Source organism: Schistocerca gregaria, chromosome 5 (assembly GCF_023897955.1).
Source record: "Schistocerca gregaria isolate iqSchGreg1 chromosome 5, iqSchGreg1.2, whole genome shotgun sequence".
Classification (NCBI taxonomy): Eukaryota; Metazoa; Arthropoda; class Insecta; order Orthoptera; family Acrididae; genus Schistocerca; species Schistocerca gregaria.
Genome location: NC_064924.1, coordinates 387,543,383 through 387,557,425, shown reverse-complemented (window position 1 = coordinate 387,557,425; position 14,043 = coordinate 387,543,383). Strand labels below are relative to the sequence as shown.

Sequence of the window (14,043 nt, the reverse complement as noted above, 5' to 3'; positions counted from 1 at the left end):
CTTAAGGGCAACAGGCAGATTCCATATTTCTAAATTTCCAGGAAGCATTTGACATGATGCCCCATTGCATGATGCATCAAGATGAGAGCATATGGAATAAGTGCACAGATATGTCAGTGGCTCAAAGACTTCTTAAGTAATAGAACCTAGTACGTTGTCCTCAATGGCGAGTGTTCATCAGAGACAAGGGTATCAGTTGTTGTTCTCTAAGTAAATAAATGATTTGGTGGACAGCAGGAGGGGGGGCGGCAGGAATCTGTGGTTATTTGCTGATGATGCTGTGGTGTACAGTGAGATGTCGAAGTTATGTGGCTGTTGGAGGATACAATACAACTTAGACAAAATTTCTAGTTGGTGTGATGAATGGCGGGTAGACTTAAATGTGGTAAAATGTAAGTTAATGTGGACTAGTAGGAAGATTAAACTTGTTATGTTCAGATAAGTATTACTAGTGTCGTACTAGACATAGTCAAGTCGTTTAAATAACTGGGCATACCATTGCAAAGTGATATGAAATGTAACGAGCTTGTGAGAACTGTGGTAGGGAAGGTGAGTGGCTGAATTTGGTTTATTGGGAGAATTTTAGGAAAGAGTGGCTCACCTGTAAATGAGACCGCATATAGTGTGCTTGTGCGATTTATCCTTGGCTACTGCTCCAGTGTTCGGGGTCTGTACCAGGTAGGAGTGAAGGAAGACATTGAAACAGTTCAGAGTTGGACTGCTAGATTTGTTATCGGTAGAGTCGAACAACAGTAAATGTTACGGAGATGATTCAGCAATTCAAATGGGAAAGCCTGGAGGGAAGGCAATGTTTTTTTCAAGAAACACTATCGAGAAAATTTAGAGAACTGACATTTGAAGCTGATTGCTGTACGAGTCTACTGCTGCCAACCTACATTGTGCGTAAGGACCATGAGGATAAGATATTAAAAATTAGGGTTCATATGGAGGCGCATAGATAGGTATTTTTGCCTCATTCTATTTGTGATTGGAACAGGAAATAAAATGCCTAATAGTGGTACAGATTACCCTCCCCCATGCAGCATACTGTGGCTTGTGGAGTATCTATATAGATATAAATGTAGTGTATTTGAAGATAAGAATTACTCTGGTTATGCTGGTTTCTTTTAATGAAGTATTACAATCTGGTGCTGATCATTTATTTCCTTGCTTCAGACACAGTTACAGAAATAAGTAAATCTCCCTTAATAGTATGCAGACTTTTAGGATCAAACTTAATCGGAGCTTTTGCAGTGGAGTCACTATGAGGGATGAGGTGCACAATCACATCCTAAATGAGTGATTTTGCATACGAAATTTTACAGTTCTAACACGTCGCTTTGCACTTTGTGTGCGAGACCGTGCAAGCCCACCACCCAGGCAGCATGATTGTGCTTGTTGTTTACTACACTGATTAAACTGTAGCCTAGCCACAACATGATGTGTCTACTGACCATACTGTAGCTGGTTAACAGAGTAGAGAAATCATTGAAAGAAAAACCACTTGGATCCAAGAGTGTTTGTAATTTCTGCACAACTTTGTGTAGGTGAATACTAGAAGACAAAATTAAAGCACTTCCAGAAATGCCATAAACAAAACATTACAGTTGAAAATGGTGCAGGTAGACTTCCCAATGCTCTGCAGATTTATTGAAGGCAGTGAGCAGGAGTGGGGACACAGCCATACCCACCAACTGATGTGGTATGTGCTGCTGAGAGATGAGCTGTAGGATAGCAGCTTGCTGTTCTTGGCACATTTGCTCTTGAGCTGCAAAGAATTACTGTTGTAGTGACAGCTGTTGCTGCCAAAGTTCCACAAATGTAGGATCTGTAACAGTGTCCAAATGTGTTGCTGAAAACATGGTAGGGTAAGTCCTCTTTGCAACTGAATTGTTTGCTCCTCCATGTGAACAAAGCCAAGTTCATCCTGAGCAGGATACTGAATGAACACCGAGAAAGAAAAATAGGAAGTGAAGCTCCAAAGCTAGGTTGGTTTCCATTTGGTGGCTAGATGTGATTGACAACTAGAGCCAAGATGTGGATCATTATTAGCCTGAGGCTGTCATTTGCTCACGCCATGTGACTTGTTTCTGAGTCTGTGGCGGTGCTCTTGCTCCTGAGCTGTAACGTCTCAGAGCCACTGTTGATATCATTAACTGGTGCAGATATTAACGGGAGGATGGAGTTTGCACTATTTGGTGGTCCTAATTTAGGTTTTTCTCTGTTTTCATACGTCATTTCAGGCAAAACCCAGCAATGTTTCTTCAAGGTGACAGCTAATCACCTGCCTTACACTCATAAAGCACTTATAAATCCTTCATGAGTGTGTATTATGAGCTACTTATTTTCATTGTGTTCTGATGACAGATCCTATATCATTGAGAGATGATTTGTGAATAAATAAATCAAATAACATCAGATAATTAGTCTAGGTACAAAAATTGGCAGTTGTGGTATAGCATAAATAAATGTAAATTAATATAGATAAAAAATCCTTATATCATTTTACTACATAATAAGAAATCAATCACTGAGGCACCCTAACCCTCAAGTGTCTATGAGCATAAGTTGGGGGCATTATAAAGTGTACTGTGTTGACCTATCCATGGGGGAGGTAGATGTTAAAATATGGTTCATTGGAATATGGTAATCTTGTAACTCATCCGTAGGAAAGGCCGAAAACCTCGTTTGACTAATTCTTCAGTTTTAATAATTAGTGTGGGACCATTATGAAGGTAAAATATCAGAAGAGACAGAGAAGAAGCAAAGAGGAATTGCCCACTACTTTATTTTTAGTTAATGTGTGAGTGTCACAGGAATGCTCAACAAATGCCAGTGGGTAACTGTAACAGAAAGGCACAGTGCATACCAGAGAATCTTCTGTATGAATCAAGAAACTTGTGACTTTCTTCAATTTTTCTCTCATGTTATTGTTGCAAGGGGGGAAATTGGAGAAATTTGGGTGTGTACTAAGGTGTTTGAGAGTTTTTCTTCTTGCACACTATCTGCAATTGAAATAACAAGGTTCAAAATGATTCTTGTACACTCCGACAGACATCGTATTGTGGTTTGTGGATTATAAGTCTAGAGGTAAGAATGTCATCAAAACACTGATGTTAGGCAGCAGCAACAGACCATCCAGGAAGCCATTATCATTTTATTTAAATCCAGTTATGAATTATATTAGTTATATTATTATATTATATTAGTAGTATGAAAAACTAAGAACATTACTTTTTCACTATGTCAATTTTTGATTTATCTCCAAAGATATGGATAATGCTGTTAAGATAATTACATTTCTACAATTCATGAAGTCAATCTCTTCTTTGCTGTATCCTTAATCCTCTTTATTAAAAAGTGAAACCCCACCATTCTGATAATAAATCTATTTCATACTGGAACATTTGTAAATGAATTCCACAGATTTTATCATCATTTTCTGGGAAATTGAGCTTGCCTTGCACTATGATAAGAGTATTTAGTAATTCCTCCTGTCTCCTATAAATAATGTAAATTCCCTATAGTACAAATACAGTTATTGCACAGGTACATAACAATGTTTAGTTTGTAATATCAGGTGCATGTCAAGATTATAAATAACCTTCAAAACTATTGTTTTAACTCAAACTGCAAACTCCTTAACTGTGTGTTGGATGTATTTTTGTATTACCATTCTAGTGTCATACCTTTGGTCATTATTTTTTGCTAATGAACCTTTCCGTGCCTTGCAATTTCTAAATGTCTTTGGGAATTGTATATGCGTCCTAATCTCATTCTCCTTCCTCTCTGCCCACGTCTCCCTCCCCCCCCCCCCCCCCCCCACTCTCTGTCCATCACCACCTCCTTCTCTATCTGTCCATCCCCCCCCCCCCCCCTCTCTCTCTCTCGTGTGTGTGTGTGTGTGTGTGTGTGTGTGTGTGTGTGTGTGTGTGTGTGTGTGTGTGTGTGTGTGTCGACTTTCATCCTCTCTATGGCCATTTCTTCCTCGCTCCCTCCTCCACCATTATCTGTCCATCTCCTCTTCCCTCATCTCTCTGGTATTATGCCTTGGTTACTGTTGTTGCTAATGAATCCTTGATTGGAAACTGAAGTCACTTAAAACGAATGGGTGAGTTAGTTGGGATCATTGTATGGGTGTATGAGAGACCTCTCCTGCTGCTGGACCTGAGGGGATAGTGGCTTCAGTGACAGAACTTCACACTATTTTATTCTGCAAATGGGTATAATTACAAAGTTTTGGGTGATTCAGATTCTGTAGTGATATTATAATCATAAATCAATAAGCCATAAATACAACTTTCCAGTTTTCTGTTAAAACTGATTGTGAGGAAGAAAATGAAACAGCACATAGTTTTGTATAAAATATTGTTTAAAATTATGTATGAGGAGAAAAAAATATGTGGAAGTAGTAGTTTGTCTAATGGTTTAAATGCCCTACTATAGTAGTTAAAACTGTTTGTGGGAAAGAACTGGAAACCACACATTTTCACAGCACAGTATAGTACAGCATTTTCTTTCCCACAGTTGGTTTTCACAGAAAACCTGTACACTGTTGCTTAAAAAGATGTATAGTGTATATTTGTCTGTATGTTTGTTAGCATATCATGTAAAAATTTCAAGTAAATCAGTCTAGAAATTTTCGAGATTTTTGCTACTGTCATTTCCTCCATACATATAATCTTTGTGTTATTTCATAGACAGTGTAGGAAAAGATAGATTCCTACATACTGTAAAGATGACTTATTAAGTTTCAGGCAGATGCAATTTAAGACACCTACTTATTAGCTTTCAGCCACAACCTTCATCAAAAAAGAGAAACACACACCATTTGTTCACACAAGCAAGCACACCTCATGCACAAATGACCACCAGCTTTGGCAGCTAAGGCCATAATGGCATTCTGGCTTCTGTTGAATAAAATAAAGGCTTATCTAGTTTTGAGGGTGTCTCCAATAGACTATCAAAAATTTGTTCCCATGTAATAAGCCCAGTCTTATATGAAATATGTAGTGCATCACTAACTCGAGTCTTTTTTTTTTTTTTCCAGGGAGACTGAAATAAGCTGTTGTTAATCCCCTCTTTATGAAGGGTAATGAGAGAGATGTCAATAATAACCAACATGTTTGACTGTTGACATCATTCTCCAAAATTTTTGGAGAGATGATGTTTTCTAGAATAGTATATCAGCTTAGCAACAATAGTATCTGTAGCAGATCACAATTTGGGTTTTAGAAGGGTTGCTGTACTGAGAATCCGGCAGGCAATTTTTGCGACATCTCTAAGGCATTTGCCTGCATGTGTCACAGTATTCTCGTAGATAAATTGAAGTTTATGGGACTGAGGGTATAGCCAACCAATGGATAATGTCATATCCAGCCAAAAGAATGCAGTAAGTTATACTTAGCAATTCAAGCAGTATAGTCCATTGACATAATTCTGACTCAGGAGAAATCACACATGAGGTTCCACAATGTTCAATCTTAAGTCCATTACTGTTCCTCATGTACGTGAGCGATCTTCCATCTAGTATACGAAAAACAAAATTAGTCATTTTTGCAGATGACACTATATCATAATCAATCCAAACATATGTATAGAAATGGAGAACAGTTCTTAAAAGTATCATTGACTGGTTTTCTGCAAAAGGTCTCACCTTAAATTTTAAAAAGACGCAACATATTCAGTTCTAAACATCTAGAGTTATTCATCATTGATAAGTGTAACACATGGTGAGGAAATAATAAATAGAGTAGATACTTCAAAATTCTTAGAGTCCATGTTGATGAGAATTTAAATTAGAAAAAAAATAAATTTGGAACTCCTAAAACAACTTAGTTCAGCATATTTGTGCTTAGAATCATTGGCAGTCTTGGGGGCAGACAAATAAATAAGCTCACATGTTTTGCAAATTTTCATTCAATAATGTCAGTTGAAATAATGTTAGCAAAATATTTCATCAGTTCTTGGTGTAACAACATTATAATAAATGGAAAAACACTAGTTTGCTTTTGTTGTACAGTACTGTAGAACAAAAGCAAACTAGCACTTTTCATTTGTTGGAATACTGTTCTGGAATAATACAGCTTTAAGGAAGAAAGATTTCATTGTGCAATAACATGGTGTTAGAATAGTATGTGGTGCACACCCATGATCATCTTGTAGACATACGTTTAAGGAGATGGACATTCTGACTACAGCTTCACAGTATATTTATTCCCTCGTGAAGTTTGTTGTTCACTACAGTTCAAAAGGAACACTTAGTTACATAATTACAATGCCAGAAGGAAAAGTGACATTCATTACTCCACACTAAGGTTGTCTTTAGCACAAAAAGGGATGCATAGTGCTGCAACAAAAATTTTTGATCACTTACCCAGTGATATAAAATGTCTGAAGGACAGCAAAGTAAAATTTGATAACAAAGTGCGAAAGTTTCTCCTTTACAATTACTCCTATTCCATTGAAGAATTTCTGTTACTGTAAAGTGTAAAAGGTAATCCATATATCTTTTTTTTTGTTAAAAAAAAGAAAAACGTAGAAATTTTTATTTGTAACCGCATGTACAAATTAATTGGCATTGTGAACGTAAAAGGACTCATTCCACATCCTTATGATTTATTGTGAAAAATGATCCATGGAACATGTGGCTAACTAACTAATAACTAACTAACTATGGCAGTCAATGCGGTGCATAGTTCATGCAGTGCGATGACCACTGTGTTCAGATGTTGCTGTGGTCAGCGCATCTGCATAGTAAGCAGGAGACCTGGTTTGAATCCTGATCCAGTTCAACTTTTCCCATTGACTTAATCAATACTCCCTGGCAGCTAATGTCATTAATTCTTTTATGTCTTGATTTATAGTAGCTGCAGGATAAAAATGGGGTCTGTTCTTTCGGACATATCTGAAAGAACAGACACCACATATATGTATATAGTTTTTTATGTACCTCACATGATGCTATTACTTGTGTAAGATGGTAGCTTTAATTCTACCGGACACTCTACTACTAGTCATCTGCAAACAAATGAAACTTTGCTGCCTCAGCTCAACCCCTCCATTTCTGACTGAGAATCTCTACGTATCACATTATTTAGTGTGTTACGGTTTTATGATGTTTTAGTATTGTTGTGTTAAAGTACTTTTTCTTATTGTGTTGTGAAACACGCATTTTTGTATAGCTTATCAGTCAAGCATGAAGTTTGTGCCACCATTTAACGTGTTGTTGTAGCTATGTGGTGGTCATTTGTTTTGTTTCATGTTTGTTTGGGGGCAGCAAGAGATTTAAAGTGTTTTTAGCATTTGAGATGGTGTACATATAAAATTAATTTATGGTACAGGCTATTACTGAATTTGAGAATTTTTAGATAAGTTTCTGAGTTTGCTGGGTGGTGGCTCTGTGCTGCCAGATGATCAGCAAATGTTGAGTGGGAGCTATAATTTTTCAATGCTCTGAGGTTTTCTGTACATCTGATGTTAAGATGTTAGGCCCATGTATACAGACTGACACCAATTACATGTTAATTGGTATATACCAAAGTGGCTATATTTGTTGGTGTTTGGGATAGGTGTTCCAACTCTGTTCTTTTTTGTGTTGTTAGTTTGGTGTGCTACATTGAGGCCTTGTCTCCTTAGTTCATTGCCCACCCTGTGTATAAATTTGTTGTTATATGTCATAAGGTGTCATTTGTTGTTTGCTGTCTGCTGATTTGTAGGATTTTGCATTGTGGCTGCGTGTTTTGTGATAATATCGTCTGTTTCTGTATTCTGTTGTTTATTTTATTTGCTGTCTTTGCATCATAGCCACTCTCCTGTGCAATTTCCTTTATTGTGTTTAGTTCTTGTATGTACTCATGTTTGTTCGTAGGTGTTCTGTTCAGTCTGTGTGGTAAGCATCTGAAACTGGATTGTTTTTGGATTGTGGGATGATTGGATTGGATGTGAATAATTGTGCTGGTGGTTGTAGGTTTCCTATAAATTGCGAACTCATGTTTGTTATTTCTCTTGTGTATTACGGGTAGAAGAAATTCAATGTTTCACCCGCCTGTGTCTTAGTAGTGGACTGCATTTGTGGAGGAATAGTGTTTATATCATCATGAAGTTCTTTTATCTTTTAGACAAATTATATCATCTACATATTTTTTACTGCTGTGGTTTATCAATTTTGTTAAAGATTTGATTTCCTGTGTGATTCATGAACATGTCAGCTAGGAGGCCACCAAATAAGCAACAAACATGAATTAACAATTTATAGGAAACCCAGAACCACAAGCACAATTATTCACAACCAACTGAATCACTTCACAATATGTAAACAAGCCAGTTTTAGATATGTGCTATGCTGACTGAACAGAACACCTGCAATCAATCATGACTACTTGGAAGTAGTAAATACAGTGAAGCAAAATGAATAATAGACTCGCTACTATGCAAAGGCGGTAGATGAAATAAACAAAAATACCAAAATAGGCAAAACATAATCAGGAAACATGCACTCAGATACAACACAATCCACAACAAACCAGCAGATAGTAAGCAACAAATGGTTTGTAATGACTTACAACAATGAAGGTAGACACAGGTTGGACAGCACATTAAAGAGACAATGTCTCAACATAGCATATCAACCCAACAACACAATTCAGAAAGACTTGGAAAATACTGACAAATATCATCAGTCTGTCATAAATCAGTGAACCTGTAATTGCTGTCAGTCTGTGTACATGGACCAAAGCTGTAGGAATTGTAAAACTAGATGCACAGAACACCCAACATTCGCTGATCACCAGAGAGCACAGAATCACCACCGAATGAAAACAGAAACTGATTTAAGAATTCCCAAATTAACAAAAGAAGAAAATTATCGCATCCACAAATAAATAATACGAGAAAAGTAAGTACTATGGAGGAACATTGTTGAAGAAGCCAAGGCGCGTGCGCACACACACACACACACACACACACACACACACAAACTGGATGTTTGATATGGCAGCAGCACTTTAAATCGCATTCCAAACCCCTAACAAACATGAAACGAAACAAATGAACACCACATAGCTACAACATAATGTGAAATGGTGGCAGAAACTTTGTGCTTGATCGACTGTGCTGTGCTGTGTAGTCATACAGTGTGGTTGGCACACGTAAGACACAGCTGCCGCCTTCTCAAGCACTGTGTGTCAGTGCTCCAGTGGCATCAGCGCAGCATACTTCAACGTGCTCACAGTGGTGGCACCACAAGAAATCCCACTATCATACTGCTGGAGTTGACAGAGCCAATCAGGATGCAGCCCCCAAGTGATTAAGTCACTTTGTCGCAGCCCAGAAGGGGAGTTGTCTTGTGGGCCTCCTGGAGTATGTAGCAGATCTCCTCTCAGTCGCAACACTGTTACTGTCTTTATGGGAGATGAACCTTGGCTATGAACCTTGACATGAGTGATTACACTGAGATATGTTTCACCTTGTTTTCAGAATAAATCTTCGAAGTTGTAATTATTTCCAATTTCCCATTTGGTAGTTCTTTCCTGGGACACATCAAGTTGTATGTTTAATGACAACAGAAAAAGAAATAAGAACTTTAATGCAAAACATGCAAATAAAAAAACACGACGACATTGAAAAACTGTAAGAAGCATGCTAAATAATTCTATGTCTAGTGATTCTCAGTAGCAGAGTCTTCCAATGGAGTTTATGTATCATCTCCATAACGCTTTCGCGATTAATAAACGATCCTGTAACGAAGCGCGCTGCTCTCCATTGGATCTTCTCTATCTCCTCTATCAACTCTGTCTGGTACAGGTCCCACACTGGTGAGCAATGTTCAAGCAGTGGGCGAACAAGTGTACTGTAACTTACTTCCTCTCCAGTATTTCCTGTTGTGCACAGACTTTGAATTTACTCGCTAAATTTTTGCAATCTTTTACGAAGGTTATTGTTTGCCAAAAATTTAAAAACATTATTTGGGACATGTTTATTGGGAATACTTAATACATATTTAAAAAAAAAGCAATAATTTTCATATGAGGTTTACATTTTTTTTATACAACACTATTTCCTTAAATGCTTGCTGTAAACAAATTACTTGACCTATTTCTGAGCTGCAGTTTTTTTTAACAATAACAAATGATAAATTTCAAAAGAGTTGTGATGTAACCTCTGTGTAGCGTCACCCTATGGTTACATGCAAAACGAAAAGGCAACAGTTGCACCACCCAGTTACTGAACATACAGGTTGCAGGTCACACTATATCAGTACCTTCGCAGTTGGGATTTGTGCTCCCCCCCTCTCACCCTCTGAAAAAAATACCCCAGTATCATCTTCCCTGAACTCCTTAGCTGGGAACTGAACCTTCAGCATATTCACCATTCTTGCAATCCCCGTGGCCTTAAAATTTGTTAGTCTCCTTCTCACTCCCTTATCCTTACTCTCTTGTCCTCTGCCACACCAACCCTTTCCAGTCCTAAACTTGTACTTCTCATCCCTCACTACCTCCTGCCCCCTCTCCCCTGGCATCATGCCTCATCACATGGCTCCAGTTACTTTCCTGTCCCTCCCTTGCTTCTTAGCACCTAACCCTTCCTACCATCCAGCTAACTCATACCTATCTCCTCATAGTGACACTAGAAAAAGAGGGATAGCTCAAAAGTGAATAACATCTCTGTACTGTTACATGTTTCTATGTACTAATCTTAATGTCTTTTCCCATTTTTTTTATATCTTTCCTAACTGTGTTTCAGACTACTTTGCTAATGCTTCTAAGTCGGTACTCAAGTTAAGATGTATTGAGTAGACTTTTAATAAGTTTATTGCTTTACCAACAGCTACCCCTTCACTTATTCCACTAAATAGTAATCTTGTCCATCCCAGTGACTAATGCAAGCAGTTCATTTTATAACCCCATTTGTTGTCACTTGCAAGTTCTTATATGATACTGCTAGCTGCAGTTGTTATGTATAAATTATTTAGTCAAAGGTGGCTTCTACATACTTATTCACATTTGTGTATTTATAGCCAGTTGCTAATGTTTACATCACACTGAAATCCTAGAAGGAAATGCACATTAAAAGTTTACCATTTTGTTGTTGGTAATTCCACTGTTAACAAAAGTCTGAAATAGCAATTAATATTTTCTCATAAGACATCAGTGTGTAATGTGGACAGTAGTGACTCTAATTCCTTGATGAGCAGTTGGAATTACTTTCGTATACACTGATGGGACTCACTGTATTGTGCTATATGATCTGACTGTTAAGAATCCTTTATCCAGTCACACATAATTCATAAATGAATTTTGCTTAATTAGTCATTGATGATGTACTTTACCAAAATCACATATTAAGTAATAACCTATGTTTTAGATGGATAAGACAAACTTTTTTCCAAGTCACTTGTTATAATTTTTTACTTGTCTGATGCATGGCATAATTTGGCCAAAAGCAGAACTGGTTCAGTTGCATATTTTATATAGAACTTCACAGCCATGTCTGTGAGCTGTTGGGCATTGTTGATTTTAACAATTTTCATTGCTTTTTAGTGACACTAGTGCTGGTGCATATGTGACTTACTTTCCCAGTGAAATAGAATTACTTGATTTGCAAAATGACACTTGAAATTAGAATTCAGCAGTTTTGCATTTGTTCATTTTGTCAAATAGATCATTGAGAAATGTCAGACATATGCCCAAAATATTTCGAATTTTAGGAACGATCCTATAATAAGGTTATACTGTGGCAATCATAGACCTTTTGCATTGTCTTTGTGGTAGTAAAAAATGCAAATTTTTGCCCTTTTTTATGCTGATTGTGCAGCAGGTGCTGTTATGAAAGAAATGTTTTAGACTTTCTGCTAAGCTCAGAACATATGCTAAAAGCTGTAATGATTTCCACGCTTTGAATGTTTTCTTCTTCAGAGCAGATACGGTAAACAGGAAGTACTAGAAAGCAGATGCAGCATAATTAGTGTTAGTAGCTCCTGCTCTGTAGAAGAACATCTGTCTGAAAGTGTAACAGTCATCACCACTTATTGTGCACCTCTCCACTAAACAGTGAGCATTTGGGTAATATTGTATGTAATTTTTTCCTCAGGTCCATTCAAGTTGATCATCAGTTATTTTCATTAACAAAGCTCTCTCTAACGGGTGGAAATGGAGGAGGAGATAACATTGTTGCCTGTTCTTGGGATGGACAAACTTATATACTGGACCAGGAGAAACAGAGTGTTCGCTTTCAACTTGATGAACATGTCTGTGGTTTCTGTTCAGGCTACTATTCCATAACCCTGGACCATCCACCATCCCCCTGTCTAGTTTATACCACATTTACTAACAAGGTAGTGTAAAATGAATTTTTAATGTATGTTTTTGTAAAACTTATGTTAATAATATTTTTATAGTTTTATGAGGTTTGTATTAAATAAAATAATAGTACAGCATGATTTAAACATCATGTAAGATGCTACAAATATAGAAAGTTCATTTATTTTATGTTGCAGATATATGTGTACTATGATGTAAAGATTCCTGGCATGGTGATGAAAAGTTGTGTCCCGTATGGAAACATTGGCTTGAAACTAGACAACAAACAAAGAAGGGAGTTAACGGAATGGATACTGTATGGGAAAAAGAAATGATGCTACATGAAGAAAATAACTCCTATCCTGGTTAGGAAAAAAAAGAGACATACCTTTTTTTTTGCTGGTTAAAAGTAATGTTACATGTGATAACAGATGCCTTTATTGTTAACACTAAATATCTAAAGTTTGTTGATATTCAGTGTATTTTACTTTTGTAAATTCCAGATGTTGAACTAAATATTATGGAATAAAATTATATTTATTTTGCATTATATTTATTGTTTTTCATTCGTAAATGAAACATTTAGGTGGGATGCATAAATAATAACAGACGCATTTGGTTTAACTGAAGTGTGTGTCCCTAGTTCCATATATAAATGTTCAGCAGTTATAATCAGATACCAGGCTGAGTTCCATTTATGAAACTTATGGGCATTTAATTCACTCACTAAAGAAATTCCTTACAAAACCTTAGTCTGACCAGTTCTTGAATTTGCTAGTTGGAGGCCATTCTCAGGTAGCATTAATAGATGAGATAAAAAAGATCCAGAGAGAAGCAAGTCAGTTTGTCTCTTGTTTATTTAATAAGCGCAAGAGGATCATCAAGGTTATTATCCAAACCTAGTGGTAGAATTTACAAGAGAGGCAGCGTGCAACACACAGAAGTTTACACCTAAAACAATAAGGCCACATGCTACAAGAACAGTCAAGTAAAGTATTACTTCCTCTCATGAAAAGACAGTATCGGCAAAATCAGAGAAATTTGAAGTTATCTAGTCTTATTGACACTTGTTCTTCGTGTACACAACCCATGAATGTAACAGCAAAAGGAAGTAAATGACAGTGATATTCTAAGCATCTTTCACTTTTTATCATAAAGTGGTTTACAGACTATGGATGTTAGGTCAAAGAGCTACATCAGATACTCATAAGAAAATAGTTTGGTTAAAAAGTACATTCACTGAGGTCATCCTTCATTACTGCAATGATCTGTAACTATTAACAGTGATACTGTTCTCTGCACAACAGGGAAGCCATATAGATAAACATATCCGCTAATAAATAGAATATGACTGGGTTTCAAGCCGTGTCAAATGGTTAACTGTCTACGAGCTTTTGGCAGAGATTTGTCTGCCACTGTCAACTGGTTGACAGTCATGTGAATGCCACTACTGTGCTGCTATAGCTATGCTGCTACCAGTGATGTTACTGGTGCCCACTCTCGCACCATATATGGCAATTTTTTGGTTGTGTGACTGCCGTGCCCACTTCAACTTCCCAATCACAGGATTCCATGATGTACTCAGCTGCAATCCGCCATCTTTATTGAGGGTATGAATTTTTTATCTCTGTTGCGTCATTTATTATGGTATCCCAGAAGCAGTTGGTATGTTTAATAAATAATAGAAGTATCGTCAAATGCAATTCGGTGTCCGTTTTCTAGTGTATGCTCTGCAAAGCTGATT

At 37.0% G+C, this 14,043-nt stretch overlaps 1 protein-coding gene across 1 annotated transcript in view; it reads left to right on the top strand.

Annotated features, from left to right (window-relative positions):
- Positions 1-12,851, top strand: part of LOC126273144 (KICSTOR complex protein ITFG2-like) — a 48,373-nt gene extending 35,522 nt beyond the window's left edge. The window contains exons 4-5 of the mRNA XM_049976600.1: positions 12,091-12,334; positions 12,497-12,851. Of these exons, the coding sequence (XP_049832557.1) occupies positions 12,091-12,334; positions 12,497-12,634 (382 nt within the window). The 3' untranslated portion in view covers positions 12,635-12,851. The remainder of the gene's footprint in view (positions 1-12,090; positions 12,335-12,496) is intronic.
- Positions 12,852-14,043: the final 1,192 nt, after the last annotated feature.